At 39.2% G+C, this 15,310-nt stretch overlaps 1 protein-coding gene and 1 long non-coding RNA gene across 2 annotated transcripts; both read right to left on the reverse strand.

The window, feature by feature from the left end:
• Positions 1–593: 593 nt before the first annotated feature.
• Positions 594–2,796, reverse strand: LOC306961277. Its single transcript, XR_013792746.1, has 4 exons — positions 2,752–2,796; positions 2,329–2,381; positions 2,203–2,249; positions 594–1,464 (listed from the first exon to the last, which is right to left on the reverse strand). It is a non-coding gene; the product is annotated as an uncharacterized lncRNA (long non-coding RNA).
• Positions 2,797–5,384: 2,588 nt separating this feature from the next.
• Positions 5,385–11,472, reverse strand: melk (maternal embryonic leucine zipper kinase). The gene is made up of 18 exons (XM_079552782.1): positions 11,373–11,472; positions 11,135–11,242; positions 10,732–10,817; positions 10,500–10,616; positions 10,263–10,406; positions 10,127–10,195; positions 9,920–10,012; positions 9,599–9,697; positions 9,404–9,472; positions 9,165–9,263; positions 8,970–9,056; positions 8,712–8,843; positions 8,440–8,595; positions 8,093–8,372; positions 6,464–6,554; positions 6,228–6,384; positions 6,021–6,124; positions 5,385–5,943 (listed from the first exon to the last, which is right to left on the reverse strand). The coding sequence occupies exons 2-18, from the start codon at positions 11,211–11,213 to the stop codon at positions 5,766–5,768; spliced, it is 2,040 nt and encodes a 679-aa protein (XP_079408908.1). The 5' UTR covers positions 11,214–11,242; positions 11,373–11,472; the 3' UTR covers positions 5,385–5,765.
• Positions 11,473–15,310: the final 3,838 nt, after the last annotated feature.

The following is a 15,310-nucleotide window of genomic DNA, read 5'->3' on the forward strand; positions in this document are numbered from 1 at the left end:
TCTTTGATATAATTCACTCCCATTCGTTTATTTACTCAGATAACAGGCTAACATTTCCTGTGTAAGTCTGGCCAGGCCGTGCATATGAATCTGCCAAAGGAGATTTATAGGAGTAATTTATCCACATAAGAGAAAGCCGTGTTTACTGAGGAACTGTCCTTCTCAAGTTGATGGTTTTACATCTGGTCAACCTCTTAACTCCCACCAGAAGCGAGCACATTTTCTCCAGTTTGGCTTCTTCTAAAAGCTTCTTGAAATAAGCACCAAAATAGCCCCAAAAAAACACTATTGGGATGAAACTCAACAAATAAGCAACACACATATGACAATAACGTATCAAAACCGTTACAAAAAAAGCATTAAAAACACGGTGAAAAACGCAACAGAATAGTTATTAAAAAAAACAACAACAAAAATGGTAAAAAAGCAGCCAAAATGCAACAAAAACATGAGGCGTATAGGCTGTGAACTCTCCAGTAAAAAGCTTTCAGATTTAGGTTAAGCTGAACATGGAGAAAATGTGCTCAGTTAAGGCAGGGATGAAGAGGTTAAAGTGAATTGCAAACTTGCTTGATCAAAGCATATCTAAAGTGTATTTTTAGACTTCTATTTCTGGCCCGGCACAGAGCTGTTTACTCCCTGCTTGACCATCCTTTAATCGGCGCCTATACCCCATCCACTCTCTCTCTCACTGCACGCTCCCTTCATTAGCTTTCCCAGGACTTCCTCTTGCAATATACACAAAAATACAAGTCAAAAGCGGAAAACCTCCACTTCCTCTTTGCTTTTTTCTCTTTTTCAGTCATCTCCATTTGACGGACACATCTAATGAAAACACTGGTAGATGGGGAGAAAACAGTACAACAATCCGCAGATAATTGGGAGATAGATAAGTGGACTACGGCTTGAAGAGGCAGCAAGTAGATATATTTTCACCCTCATTTAGGCCACATGGACACACACTAATCAGAGCTTTTCTTGCCGTTGCTTTTCTAGTCTTTCTCTAAGCCAATTTACACACAGGGTCTGAGTAAAAATGTACTGTGAAATGTTAATTTAATAGATGGAAGGTAAAACAGCTCCAAACAAATTGACTTCAGCCCGGCGTTTTCAACCTTGATGTCCGTCTCTACCCCCAGCTTTATACTGGCACAATGTGTTCTTTCTTCTCATGTCCTCTTTAGCCAAGTGGGATTTGGAGAGGCTCAAAATAACAACAACTCCAAGTACCAAAGCTAGGTGGAGTAGGTATAGAGTCACATGTAGAACGGTGAGCACCAAAGAGAAACTGATCGAGGCAACGCACCATGGACAGGCCATCAGCAGGAGCAAGGAGTGATGCAGGACATTTAGGATGAGAACTGGGAGGGACAGGACTAGCCTGAGCAGAATGGATGTCAGCCAGGAGTACAGGGACAGAGGGAACAGCAGCAGGGACACGGTGGAGTCACTCACAGACGCAGCCTGCAAGAGAAAAGGCAAATGTCATTCAGAGTTTTTTTGAAACATTTGAAATTTAAAATTAAGTGAATTTTTCATTGACTCAATGGCAGAGATCGACCTTCAATTGCCACAGTTCATACAATAGACAAAAAGGAAGTGCTGCACACTGCCAATTAGGGCTGGACATTCATTGCAATCCAATGGCAATTTGAATGGTTGCAATGAGCAAATTACAAAGACAGCAATTACCTAGTAGGCAACACAATGACCTGTTAGGAGTCTTGTAATGTATAAACCTGTTAACCTTTTGGTTTAGACCTCTACAAATATGCTCTGAAATAATATATTGTAGCAAGTAAGTAAGTGCTTTATTTGTCATTGTACAACCGTACAGCGAAATAGTGTTCAGGTGTTAGTCCTGAGCCGCTGCGACTGAGCCGCGCCACCACTGTGGACCAACCTGACCAGCATGTTTTTTTGAGGTTGGTCAAACTGTAGCGGCCGTAGGAAACATGGCTGGCTGCCTTTGGTGATCCTCTGAGACGGTGCCGCACCTCTTGGATTTGTCCCTGTTTCAGAGCCTTCTTCAGTAGTAGAAATGTGTTGGCGCATTTAAAAAAGGCTTTTTAAACCTCACTGTCAAGAGTGCCTTGGAGTTTTTGTGCTTCTATTTTTTACTAGATACATATGAAGTGTCTTATCCAAGGACACTAAGTAAAATTTAAATCAACCATTTTATAACACAAACTAAACACTCACCTCACAAGGAATATTGTTTTTGCTGGACATCTGGGATGTCTGAAGCCCTGCAACAAGTGAAACGTATGTTAATGGAGCAAATCAAACCAAACGCATTTGCGCAATAAAAACTGCTCTCAGACTTACACAGGAAAAGTAGGATCAGGGTCAGTCCAAGCAAAAGCCTCATTGTGCACCTTCTAAGTAGAAAACAAAAAAATGATGTTGGCACAAAACTGGCAAAATCTACTTAAACATTTGACCTATATTTACAGGAGGTGAGAAATTCCATTTGGCGTTATAAAAGAAGGTCAGGGGAGCAAAGGTGATTCACATTCAAAATGCTTTCAGTCTCTGAATCAATTTAACCAAAACACAAAATCTTAAGACAACAGTAAAAATGCATTATATGTGCAGTATTTCATATTACAACATAACACCAAAAGGTTTATCTGCAATTAAACACTGTCAAATGTGGTGAAAGTTGACTAGAGCTCAAGTTAAACAGATTGTTTGTTGTAAATGAAAAAGAGAAAAGTGCCAATATTTTATCAAAATGAAAAAAATTACCTCATAAGTGCTCCTGGTGGTGGTGCCTGCTCTGTTGCTGAAAGTTCACAGTCTTCAAATCTTTAATCAGGTGTTGCCAAAGTTGATGATGACCTCATTTCAGACCACCCCCTTGTACATCTGATTGGATGACTGGATATTTCGGACTGGCACAGTTTGGGATTTTAGCGCCATCTGTTTCACTGGAGGTGTAATATCTGGATGGTCTAGTGAAGTAAAAAAAGGCCTATTAGGATTTTTATGCACAGTTTGTATTATAATTGAAGCTCAGTTGTAGAGTTTTAGTCCATGGACTCACAGAGTCTGATCCCAGCCCCCAACAATGCTTACTGTCACTGTGTCTTTGGGCAAGACACTTATCCTACTTTGCCTCCAGTGCATACTGTACAGTATGTACTGTATGAATGTGTGAGATTCATTGTTGAAAAAGTGCTGTAAATACTACTACCAAAAATACATTTCAGTTTTTATTTCAAGCAAAGTTTTACATTACAAGCTAGAAATGTAAAACTCAGTGTCTTAATTTAAAATGTATTGAGTGAAATAGTTGATTTAATTACTACTAAATTAACTTGCACTTGTATTTAGGCTGACCAGATTGGGAGCCCACACTGATTGGTCAAACTTCATGTTTGTAAATCAGCATTGAGGTGATGGACATTTAGATATTTATTTGGTTAATTCACTAAAAGTTGTGTTTGACATGGGACAGAGGACTCAAAACTGTGACTGTCCCAGGTAAACTGGGATGTCTGGTCACCCTATTTTAATACCAAATGTGCAGTGGGACAATACTGCCATCATACATGTACAGGCACTCACACACTACAACCCCCCAACTCTACATAGGTCTATATGAAGACGTCGGTCCAGCTGTTGTCCACAGTCCCTGACCGATGAACCCTTTCACTGCAGGAGACACAGCAGTCTCACAGAACAATGATATATTTTCACCTGTTTACTCTCACCTTCACCTCTGTCTTAAACGATCATTATACCCCCTACTCTCCTCAGACTCTATTAAGGTTAAACCCCCTTATCATCACCACAGCCCACCATTAATCTCCAGCTCCCTGCCGAGACGCCAAGGAGAGCCTGCCACAAACGCATGCCCATCAGCCGCAAAACTGTCAGGACTAAGTGGCTTCCTGCCTATAACCATGTGGAGCGGAGGAATGCTCTGGTAGGGAACTCTACACACATACAACACACAACCAGAGCAAAGATCATTATTGAAATTGCGCTCCCAACAGCCATTTTGCAATAATAATGATCAGCCACCATTTTCAGCACTTTAGGTTACAGTACAGTATTTACTCGGCCCATCACTACAGAGGGCCTGTTGTTATTTGAGGTTCCACTTTCATTTATATTTAGGCACATTCTAAACAGCTAACCAAATGTCACATGACTGGGAATGGTCTATTAATACTAAGAATAACACTTGATGACAACTTCAACTTGTGTGGACGTCGAACGAAGTGCTCCTAAAATGTTATTACGCCTCACAATATAGTACCACTTTTTATCCGCTTAGAAAATCGACATTTTGTGTAACTATACTTTTGTGTAACTATACTACTTGTAAACACTCACGTTTCGTATTTAAATAGGGAAAACATGGAAGAATTTGGTCACTTCGAACTTCATTCCCGTTTGGGTCCATAGAGGAGAGGCTACATGCTAACATGTTTGGTGTTTTTTGCGCGACTCAGCGCACACGTACAAACCAGACAGTTACGCATCAACTCGTCTACGCTCAGGTAAGAACATATCAGTAGGCTATGCAAAAACGGTGGCCTGTTCCTTTAACTGCATTACACTTTCAGAATCTAAAAAAAAAAAAAAGCCTGAGCATTAATATCATTAACTGGGTTCATGATCTCTCTGTAAAACACCCAAAATCTCCTAAAAAACAAACCTGCCCCCCCACCTGTATAAATATTATAGGCCTTTAAGAATGCTGTGATGTCAGCTGAAACACAATACTGTTGCCAGCAAATGCTATTCACAGACGATGCTATTTTTGCAGTGGACAATCAAAGAATGGATTTGGATGAGGACCTAACCAATATAAATCTTTGGAGAGGTGAGCCACTCTAACATTATTCAATTTACTGTGTGAAATGTTTTGCAGTATAGCTTTAAGAGCGAAGAACAAATGGACTAGGATGTAAAGTATTTTGAAACATACTAATCAAAATCAATTTTATGTCCATCATTAAAGTGTGGCCATAACTGCCTTTAAAACAAATGGCAGTAGTCATCTATATTCCTTGTGATGCACAACACTGTCTAAATTGTTCGAGAAGAGATGAGAGAAACGAAGGCTGAACAGGTGGATGGTGACAGGGTGTAAAACTGCTCTGTCAAACTACTGAACGAATCAAAGACAGCTCTTGACGTGAGCTTCTATCATTCAACTCACTCCATTTCTCAAATGAAAAAGTAGAGACCACAAACTATTTATTTTAAGTGTTTAGAGTGCAAGTATGCCTCTTACAAAGACATTTTGACAGATGGAGGATAAAAGGGTAACATACAGACACAAGCAACACATAAAACGTAACAGTGATTTGTAAACATATTCACACAAAAAATAATAACAAATTGATGCCATGTTCTTCATGTTATTCCACTACTTACAGCTACAGGGGAGGAAAATAAACATCAGGACATAAATATGGTAACAAGCAGCTAGAAGGTATGTAGGAAACAGGCTCGTTACATAGACATTTACCCCTCAGGAGAATTTCACTTATTAATTATGTGGAATGGAGATTAAAAAAAAAAAAATCCATGTTAAAGGTACACTGCAGATCCCAGCATGCGGTGCCGTATACTCACACAAGTAATTAGGAGTAGGGCATTAAGATAATATACAATTTAAGAAGGACATTTATTGTTAGCTTCTGGCCTTATTTTACAGATGTAAATGTGGTGCGTGACTGCAAATAGACCTGTTAAGATGTGCTGTTAAAATCCGTTGAAACAAAGAATTGAGGTTTTTTTTTTTAAATACTGGATGTGGACAGGACATCCTCCACCAAGTGCTTATACACCCATGCATCTCCCTTTAGCCTCTGACGTCGGACTCCCACAACATCAAGCTTCTGCAGAAGGCACACTTCCAGCTCAAACGCCATGGTCACTTTTCCATAGTCACCCCATGTCTGGCACTTTAAGGTGTACCTTAAAAAGAAGAATGTAGAGTGTCTTTTTGGCTGCTCAAAATCAATAGATATGATGCGTTTTATTTCCGTTTTTACCCTTTCTGTGTAAAGTCCACATTTTTCTCCGGGAGGGCAGACAGGATCTGATTCAGGACTTGATCTGGGCTTGTTTGATTAGTGAGAGTCACATTGTATTGCACCTAAAGAGAAAAAGAAAAAATCCTCTATACTCCAAATACCAAAACAAATACATATTTTGAACTCATGATAAATTGAATCGTTTGGTCATCTGTAAGCCCATACCTTGATCTTTCGTGGCCCATCCTGTGGACCTCGTCTCTTGCTGGGAGTGAGCATGGTGATCACTTTATCCAAGCCTCTCTCCAAGGAACCGAACATTTTTCCAGCTCTTCTCTTCTTACCACTATCTTCAGTGGCAGCCATGTCTAAAGACCGGGACCTGAGACAGAACCGGGAGAAAAGGAGTACTTTTACTGTGTGCTCACATTATGTTAAAAAGATTAAGGGGCACCACTTACCTTCTGTCAGGACTTAAGGTCATTATTTCTAGATTTGCTGGTTCAACATTCTCTGTCTTCTTTTTTTGATCTTTACGGGCACCAACTCCAACTAAAGTACAAAAATTAAATGAGTTTTCAATACAGATATGTTCAAAATAAACGTTTGTAAAGACTTTTTATGCATGGGCATTTCTTTATTTTCCACACGGTTTATATTGTGTGATTCTTATTGAAGACATTAAACTGTAAATGAACACATGGAATTATGTAGGAAACAAAACAGGGAAAAAATTATTATGCTTTATATTTTAAAATTATTATATTATAAATGATTTACTGTTTATACTTTTGTCCCCACAAAGTCCTGTGTAGTCATTGTACATAAGATACCACTATTTTAATTGTTTTTTGTTTATTTTTTCTCACATTTTCTGCCTATCTAAGAGAATTTTTCCATATCAGATTAAGAAAGGCTATCTTAGCTTATTTTAAAGGGACTATAAGGAGTTTAAAAATGTTAAAATTAAGTATTTTCCTCCACCTACATGTTCCAGCCATGTCCTAATGTGTAGAATGAGCTCAGACCTGTTCACCACAACTGCCTCTAAAATCCTGTACGGTCACTCAAAAATGTATCACTTCGGCCCGAATTGCCGTCATGCACGAGCTTAATATAGAAGGTGCAGTTACATATATGGCCAGAGGTGGCAGTAGTGAGTATAAAATGGCGAACTTGCTTCCAGCCCCTTTAACTTAAAATCTTCAAAATTGCCACCCTTTATTACAGTCTGAAGTGAAAATTTCAACGAGAAAAAACATATGGATGGCCTGTAAGAAAAGGGCTTCCTTTGTAACATAAAAGGCATAGCATCACACAAGCCAACTGACACAAACAGAGTTAGGCTTTAGAGGCAGGAGAACACATGTCACTACAGCCCACGTGGGACAGTGAGCAGGGGAAAGAGACAGCTACACCTGTCACAGTACACGCCTGGGGACAGCCACGCACAGACCATGTGTATGTGTGGGCAGCGTGTCACAAGACTTTCTGTAGAGCAGCTTAGAGAACACAGGCCGACAGAAGAGCAGCAAAGGACACGTATTTCAAGGGCCTAATACAAGCTTTCTACTCTCTCGCTCTAGAGCCAAGTTACAACAAAGGTTTGAGGAGGAAGCTAATGAGCTGGACATCTGAACAAAACTCCCTTTGACAAATAATTAAGACCTAAACGATTCTCCATTTATATTAGTGTCCTTGGCTTTTAGATAAGTGAATAGAATTAGCTTCCTGATAATAACCCTACCTTGGAGTTGACAGTGATAAGTGTCCGTGAGAGCAAATGAGTGTGTGTCCATTTTAATGGCCCAATGACAGCTAAATCATAGAAATATGAGTGGCTCTGGCAAAAAACAGGCTCAACAAATGAGTTTATTACCAGAAGACAATTTACTTGCAAATGTCTGGCATGTGGATGTGGCACTTGTGATTATAAAAGCTGTGTGAGGCGCAGAAAAGACTACATGAATAGCAAAGCAGCAAGTATTGGCCAATTCAAATATTATAATTTTTTAAGTGACGGTTTATAAATGATGCGGGGCATCAAAATGTTATCTCAAGTCATGCCTTACTGTTGTAATAAGTCTTACCTCTTGGAGAAACACAGGTTTTGGTTCTGACATTGCCATTTGGTGTGGTGAGTACATTCTTGTTGAGTCGTCCATTCTTTTTACTGGATCCAGGAGTTTGAGGAGGAGGCAACAAGAATTTCTCTGCGTCTCTCTCTTGCACAGCTATGTTCTCTTTGTTTTCAGTGACTTGCTCCTGCTTCTTTTCCCGCCTCTCAGGGCAATGTTGGATTGCTGTCCGTCCCCTTTCAGGCATCGGGCTCTGAGCACATCTCCGCTGTACGGCTGGAGATACCAGTCTCTGCAGACACATAGAAACAATGTGTAAAATTACAGATGAAACACAGTACTGTGAAAATTTAACAAACCTTGACTTTGCTAGGGCTTTTGTCCTGCCTCTCTCTTACACCATGGGGTGTATGTGATGTGACCCATGGGCAATCATCCAGGTACTCAGAGCAAAGGTCCAAAGAACCAACAATAACACCATCCTCATCCTCACTAAACTGAAGAGATTCTTTTGTCTACAAGAAAGCAGTACAAAAATCAGAGCATATAAAGATGGAAACACAATTTAAAATGGCATAATGATGTTGTAAGCAGAAGAACAGAGCAGAGGACTGTAGCTCTGCAGTCCTACCTGGAGTCCCTGGTGTAATGGAGAGCGCGAGTCCTCACAGAGCAGTGGTCGAGTGCGCAGTCTGACAGGTTTACCCCTTTGCTTCTTTGACAAAAGCAGCAGGTAGGTGGCTGTGGTGTGGTCATACTGCCACTGTCACAGATCACAGCAATTTAAAGGTTATCAACCAGCAATGGCCATAAGAGTTACACATCACACAAAATAACAGAACTACTATACTGTGAGGTTTTACTATTTTAGCTCAAAGGCAGGACACACCTCCTCTACGAGTGCAGTTGTGCTCTCTCTTGATCTCTTCATATTGACAGCCATCTCAGTGATACAGTCCTCATCAATGTGGCCTAGCTATGGGGGCAATGTAGAAAAAAAATAGACAAAAAAAAAAACAGTTTGAAATGGATAATGAATATATATAATTACAATGACAGTCAACAGTGATTTTTTTTTTTTTACCGGTTGCCTGCTGTGCCACTCTACAGGGCTGTTGTAGTCTTTTAACACCCAGGGATGATCCAACAACTGTCTGACAGTGAGGCGACGCTTGGGGTCCACCTAGAGGACACAGGAAAAACTGCAACTTAATTTTCAATTAAATCGTTTCATGGAATTGGAATGTGTGTCTGCATTGTGAGGGCTAAAACCAATTCAAAGCAGTTCACATGAAAATATCATCACTGTATTCAAAATCCGACCTGCATCATCTGGTTGAGGAGAAGGATACTGCCGGGTGAAAGCCAGTCAGGGTTGTCATATTTGCCTCTCTTAAAAGAAAACATACAAGCTGCTTTAGAAAAACACTCAAGCAGTTATATAAGTATATTACTGACATAAATTATAACATAACCGATATTTCCAGGTATACAGAAGTGAAGTGACAATGCACATACTGAGATCTTTCTGTACAGCACCATACAGTTGTCGTCGTCAAAAGGTAGGTATCCACAAAGCAGCGCAAACAGCAGCACTCCCATACTCCATACGTCGGCCTGGAAGTTACACATCACACAGCACCATTTCAGCTCCAAGCGTTTCAGACAGGATTTCACAGCTCAGTTGCACCAAGTCATGCACCAGCGAATATGATCAGAACACCATGAAGAAGCAAAATGTGGAACAGGCAGGTAATCATTAAACTTGGTAGAAAAAACAAATGGTTTTTAGGGGTAAAATAGACAGGTACAGTTCTGGTGTAACTGAAGCATTTTCACCTCTGAACCGATGTAGGCTTTCCCCTGAACGAGCTCAGGAGCAGCATAGGCAGGGCTTCCACAGCACGTCATCAGCTCATAGCTCAGACCGCCCTGCAAGAGAAGAGACATTAAAGAACATCATGGTGCTGTGCTGAATGTGTTGTTTTCATTCATTTAGGATGTGAAAGTGTAATTACTAAGAAGTGTAAAGTTAATTCTAAATACCTTAGGTCGAGCACACAGACCAAAGTCAATTAGTTTCAAGTTGTGATCTTCGTCAATCAACAGATTTTCCTACAAAGGAAGTACAAATTACACCACTGATAAATCAGACAAGATGGTTTTATGAACAAATATTTACCGGTTTAAGGTCTCTATGAGCATAACCCTGACTATGGACATAAGCAATGGCCGACACAATCTGCCTGAAAAACACTCTGGTCTCCTCTTCAGAAAGTCGGTCCTTGGCGATTATGTAGTCGAACAGCTCTCCTCCTGGACAGTACTGCATGAAGCAAAGCGTAGGGAAACATATTTTAATTTAAAAATACTGCCAGTGTTATCTACTACAATACAGTACATTGAAATTGTTAATTACCTCAATGATCATAAATATCTGTGTAGAAGTCTCAATGACTTGGTAAAGGCGACAGACATGCTGATGACTCAAATTCTTCATTGCCTCAATCTCCAGCTTCACACGTGGCAGATCATCCTGAAAAAAGTATCACCAGCTCTATTTTCAGTGCTACTTCTCTACTTGTGATGTTTTTTCGAAAACAAAAGCATAACATATTGATATATCTTCATGTACATGTTAATTTGCGTACCCCGAGATCTTTTTTGTTCATAATCTTTATGGCAACCTTTTCTCCTGTCAGTATATGCCTTCCCAGCTTTACTTTGGCAAAGCCGCCTGAAAGACAAGCAGATGGTAGATATCAACAATACCAGATACATGGCAAAATTGGTGAAACAGGCATGCAATTTTGTAGATGTTATTTAAAGAATTCATTAGGGACAAGAAATTCTAATTTTCAAGAGGTTTCCCAAAGATTTCCTATTCAGAATAGGGCAAGTATCACCCTCCAAAATTATATTCTCATTTCCTTTATCAAATGATACTTCTAGTTACAGCCCATTTTTAGTTCAGCTAAATCTGTTGTTCCAAATCGGCCTAGCTTGTCTGCATCGTCAACTGAACAATTGTAAACCTATTGGACACTCTAATACCTGAGCCAATAGTCTCATAAACTTCATAATATTTGTATAATTCATCAGCTCCGCGAAGCTCAGTCCTGTCCACTGGCATCGTCCCGAGTTCTGAGACAGCACACCTTCCTGAAAACAGAGGGAATGTTTCACACAATTGCACAGCCCCGATGTTGTGTTTAAAAAGCATCTGCCACGCGTATTTAGAATATAGTATATATGTCTCTTTATGTTAAGAATTGCTACTGAAGAGATTTACCAAAAATGTCCCCAAATCACCGCTGAATCTTTTTAAATAGTTAGAATCCAACACAGAGGATAAAATGAAGGCTTCGGGCTGAACTGTTTTGTTGCAGAAGTTTGAATTTCGCACGTCGTTTACGTAAAGACGTCAGCTCGGTGCTTCTGTCTTCCGGCTTGTGTGCGGCGAGCTGCAGCGCCCTCGTGTGGTAAATGATTGAATATACCACCGCTAACGGGGTAAGATCACGTTAAGCGTCGGACGGTTCCCAGCTATCACATTTGTTTGATATGGACAATATATCTTAATAAATATCTTAAGGTTAGGGCCAGGAGTTGTAAAACGCTTAAGTTCAGAAACAGGAATTATTTGAATTAGGCTTGGAAAAAGGTTTGGGTTTTGACAGTTTTAAAAACAGGTTTGTCTAATAATGTCTAATAATTATTTTATCTCTCAAACCAATTCTAAGTGCATTAAATGAACAAAAAACAACGTTCAAAAAAAACGTTCGTTCCGTCGGATGGTTCTATAGACACTGCCTAGTGCTAAATACAAATAATATTATTGATATCGGTTATAATTAAAGATACACTGAATAACATTTTGGATTATACTGTTGCCAGTAATTCAAAACATGCTCCTGATGACTAGTTCGTTAGTAGTTAGTGAGTTATCAAAGTATGGATTTTATTATTTAATTCTCATATTTAGATGTCCTTCAACATGGAGACAAGCTGGAGACATCCCGTGTTCTCAGTAAAGAGAGGACAGATTGCTCACAAGTTTCCAGGTTTTTTTCAACAATGAAAATATCTATAATTAAAGAAATGCTGACATTTTATTTTATTTTTTGGGTGGTGAAATGTCACGCAATGTGGCTTTAAATTTATTTACACCTCAACATAGTTTGGATGCTGTTATTTTGTCCTCTCAGAGGGGCTTTGGAGGACCCGGCCCGAAGATATCACATAAAACCAACTGACAGTCACACTGCACTACATTTATATTGTCAATCAATCAAGCCACTGTGCAAATCGGTTTACAATTAATTGTTTTCATGAAACATTTGTATTTTTGCGCATGTGTTTGGTCTACATCTTTCAGAATGGAAAACCTGTGCTTTGTTTGACCCTTAAGGCATATGCTGACCAGAGGTGTATTTACTGCCTGAGAGTTTGCATTCATCTGCATTGGCGTCAACCCTGTAATCAGGAAAAGGTGAGAGTCCAGCAGATCTCTGTCTCCAGTCATTTGATTTCACTAATGTCACTGTCTCACTTTCACTGGCATACTTAGATCTTTTGCCCATTACAAGTAATGAAGTCTGCTACATCATGAATATTTTTCCATTAAGTTGATATTAAATTGTTTAGCAAATCTGGTCACTAAACATTCGCAGTTATTGCATAAGAATTAATGTAAATCTGTTTTGAAGGACACAGTTTGAGTGATTGATTGCAACCTTTGTGTTTCGCATGGTCGTTAAGACGAGAGTCAGTTGTTAAGAAAACCGGTGTTTAGGTAATGTCCAGATGTCAGCAGGCTCACAGAACCCCTCATTTGCTCTCAGTGGCAGCTGGCCCAAACAAGACAGAGGGACATCAAAGACCCAGAAGCAGAGTGAGGACTGAAACAAACTTAGGTTAAAAGAAAGGAACTGTCCGTGTTAAAATGCAATAGTCAAAAGTAGCCTAATACAAATTCTTGGGGGAAATTATGTCTGTCCAGGGTCTCATCTGAAAACTACTTTTGTGCACATAGAGGCACTTTATTATTGTACAGTAACATACAACAAGCCATTGTGTGTTGCCTGTTTGGGCCTCTTAAAACACATTTAGAACACAGAAATAATTGTCAGGGTTGATTGAGGTTGGTCCCCTACTGATTTTAACACAAAAACATCCACCCATGTGTCATCTAAATTATTATTATGTAGCCGATTAGAATGGGTATGTAATGAAATTCAATTCCAATAATAAACGTATACATAACCAAAACTATTGCACAATTAGATGGCAAATTAGCCAAGACAACAATTTAGTCAGCTGTATACATTACAGTAACACTACGGGAATTAATCTAGGGTGCTACTTTCACATACTTGCAAGGCTACTGTCTGCATGTTTCTCTCAATCAGGCGTCTTTCACACACCATAGGCATATCCTGTATATATAATTTTTTTTTAATTTTTTTTTTAATTTTTGTTTTTAACGTAGCTACGGTAATTATTATCCTAAACTTCACCTAAACTTCTGAATTTTATTTTGGGAATGACACAGTTGGAGGTACCTCTTTGTACTCTTTTACTCTTTATTGTCCTCTGACCTCCCACTTTCTCGTTGACTCCACCTCACTAGGCCACTCTCCCCTGTCAAGGATGAATGCTCATATCCCAGTGTGTGATTCTGGATGTAAAAACCTCCAGCCTCCATGGCTCGATTTTGGCTTTTCACCTTGGGTTGGGGTAAAACCTTGGCTTTGCTCCAGCTCAGTCTTCACCTGGGAGTTCTCAACACAGCATTTGTTTCTGGCCTCTGGGATATAAAAGTTGACCCAACTTTTAAGGTAGGATTTGCATTTCAAGGAGGGGTGAGAAATTTAGGAACAATATCAAAATGCAAATAAAGTATTGTTGTCACGAATAGATTTTGATATGAGGATTCAGTTCACACAGCACATTTCACATGTTCTTGTCATTGAGAGGAGACTTTTATTTCCAACACATTTAAAAAGTGGGTACAGGTGTGATAATTCCTTTTAGAGACACAAGCGTTAAGTTAAATTTCAAATCAGGAACTGCTAGTTTCAAAAGATAATCTTCATATGGTTTGTATCATTATCTATTATACATTTGTTTGTATCCCTAGCAGAAGTATGAGACAGTGAGGGGAGACTTCTCCAGGACTTTTCTTCGGGTTGGCTATCACAAAATAACTGAGATTCCTGCAGGAGCCTACAACATCAGCATACATGAAACAATAAAGAGTCGGAATTACCTGGGTTCGTAATATAAGAAGGAAACTGTTCCACTGTAACTAATACACATAAAGACATTAATGCTACTTTTCTTCAGCCCTGCAGACTAACAACAGTGTGTCCATAATCAATGGAAACTGGGTGATTGATAGACCAGGTATCTTTGCAGCTGTTGGCACTCAGTTTATCTATAAGAGACCCAATGAGATTCGCTCACGTACCGGAGAGTCTATTACTGCTTCTGGACCGCTGAGTGAAGACATAATTCTATATGTAAGTATCTCAGACAGAGGAACAACATTAACAGATATGCAGCTCATATTCAAGTCTCCTCTGTGCAGCTGATCTACCAACAACCCAATCCTAGTGTGCATTATGAGTTCAGTGAGCTGATCACAGAGACAGAGAGTGATCCAACACATCAAGAAGGTTCAAATGCAAGCACCCAAGGTGAGTTAAGTAACCATCATTCTTGCAAAGTCTGTATCAAAACTGTCTCCTCAAATAACTCCTGTACTCTGCAGGAGATGTTTGAGGAGACTCCACTCACATCCTGCATAAAGAGTTTGAGATAATGCCGTCAGGTCGGCGATACAGTCCCTATCTATAAATCTATAAATGTAATACAGTAACACTATGGGAATTCATCTTGGGTGCTACTTTCACATACTAAAGGCTCGATATAAACGCTCTATTCTATTAACAATGTTCAATTTTGTGTATTATAAGCATATTGCTCAGAGTGAGTAAAATGTATTTGTGGCATGCTGTTAAAATATAGTATTTGTTATTTGTTATTTTGTTCTTAGGCACTAGATACAACTGTTATCATTATTAAAGATTTAATTATATGTATTAATGTCAATGACAACAATAGGAACATTTTAACAATGAATTATTGATTATATTATATATTGATATTGAAGATGTGTTTCTGCTCTACACGACTAACACTGTATAAGTGTAAATTATTTCTACT

Source organism: Gobius niger (genome assembly GCF_951799975.1).
Source record: "Gobius niger genome assembly, chromosome: 3".
Taxonomy (NCBI): Eukaryota; Metazoa; Chordata; class Actinopteri; order Gobiiformes; family Gobiidae; genus Gobius; species Gobius niger.

Coding starts and splice junctions, on each gene's coding strand:
- melk (XM_079552782.1), bottom strand. CDS start 11,213: ATGCCAGTGGACAGGACTGAGCTTCGCGGAGCTGATGAATTATACAAA. Junction 8,844..8,969: donor CAACTGCACTCGTAGAGGAG/GTGTGTCCTGCC, acceptor GATCTGTGACAG/TGGCAGTATGACCACACCAC. Junction 6,555..8,092: donor AACCTGTGTTTCTCCAAGAG/GTAAGACTTATT, acceptor TTTGTACTTTAG/TTGGAGTTGGTGCCCGTAAA.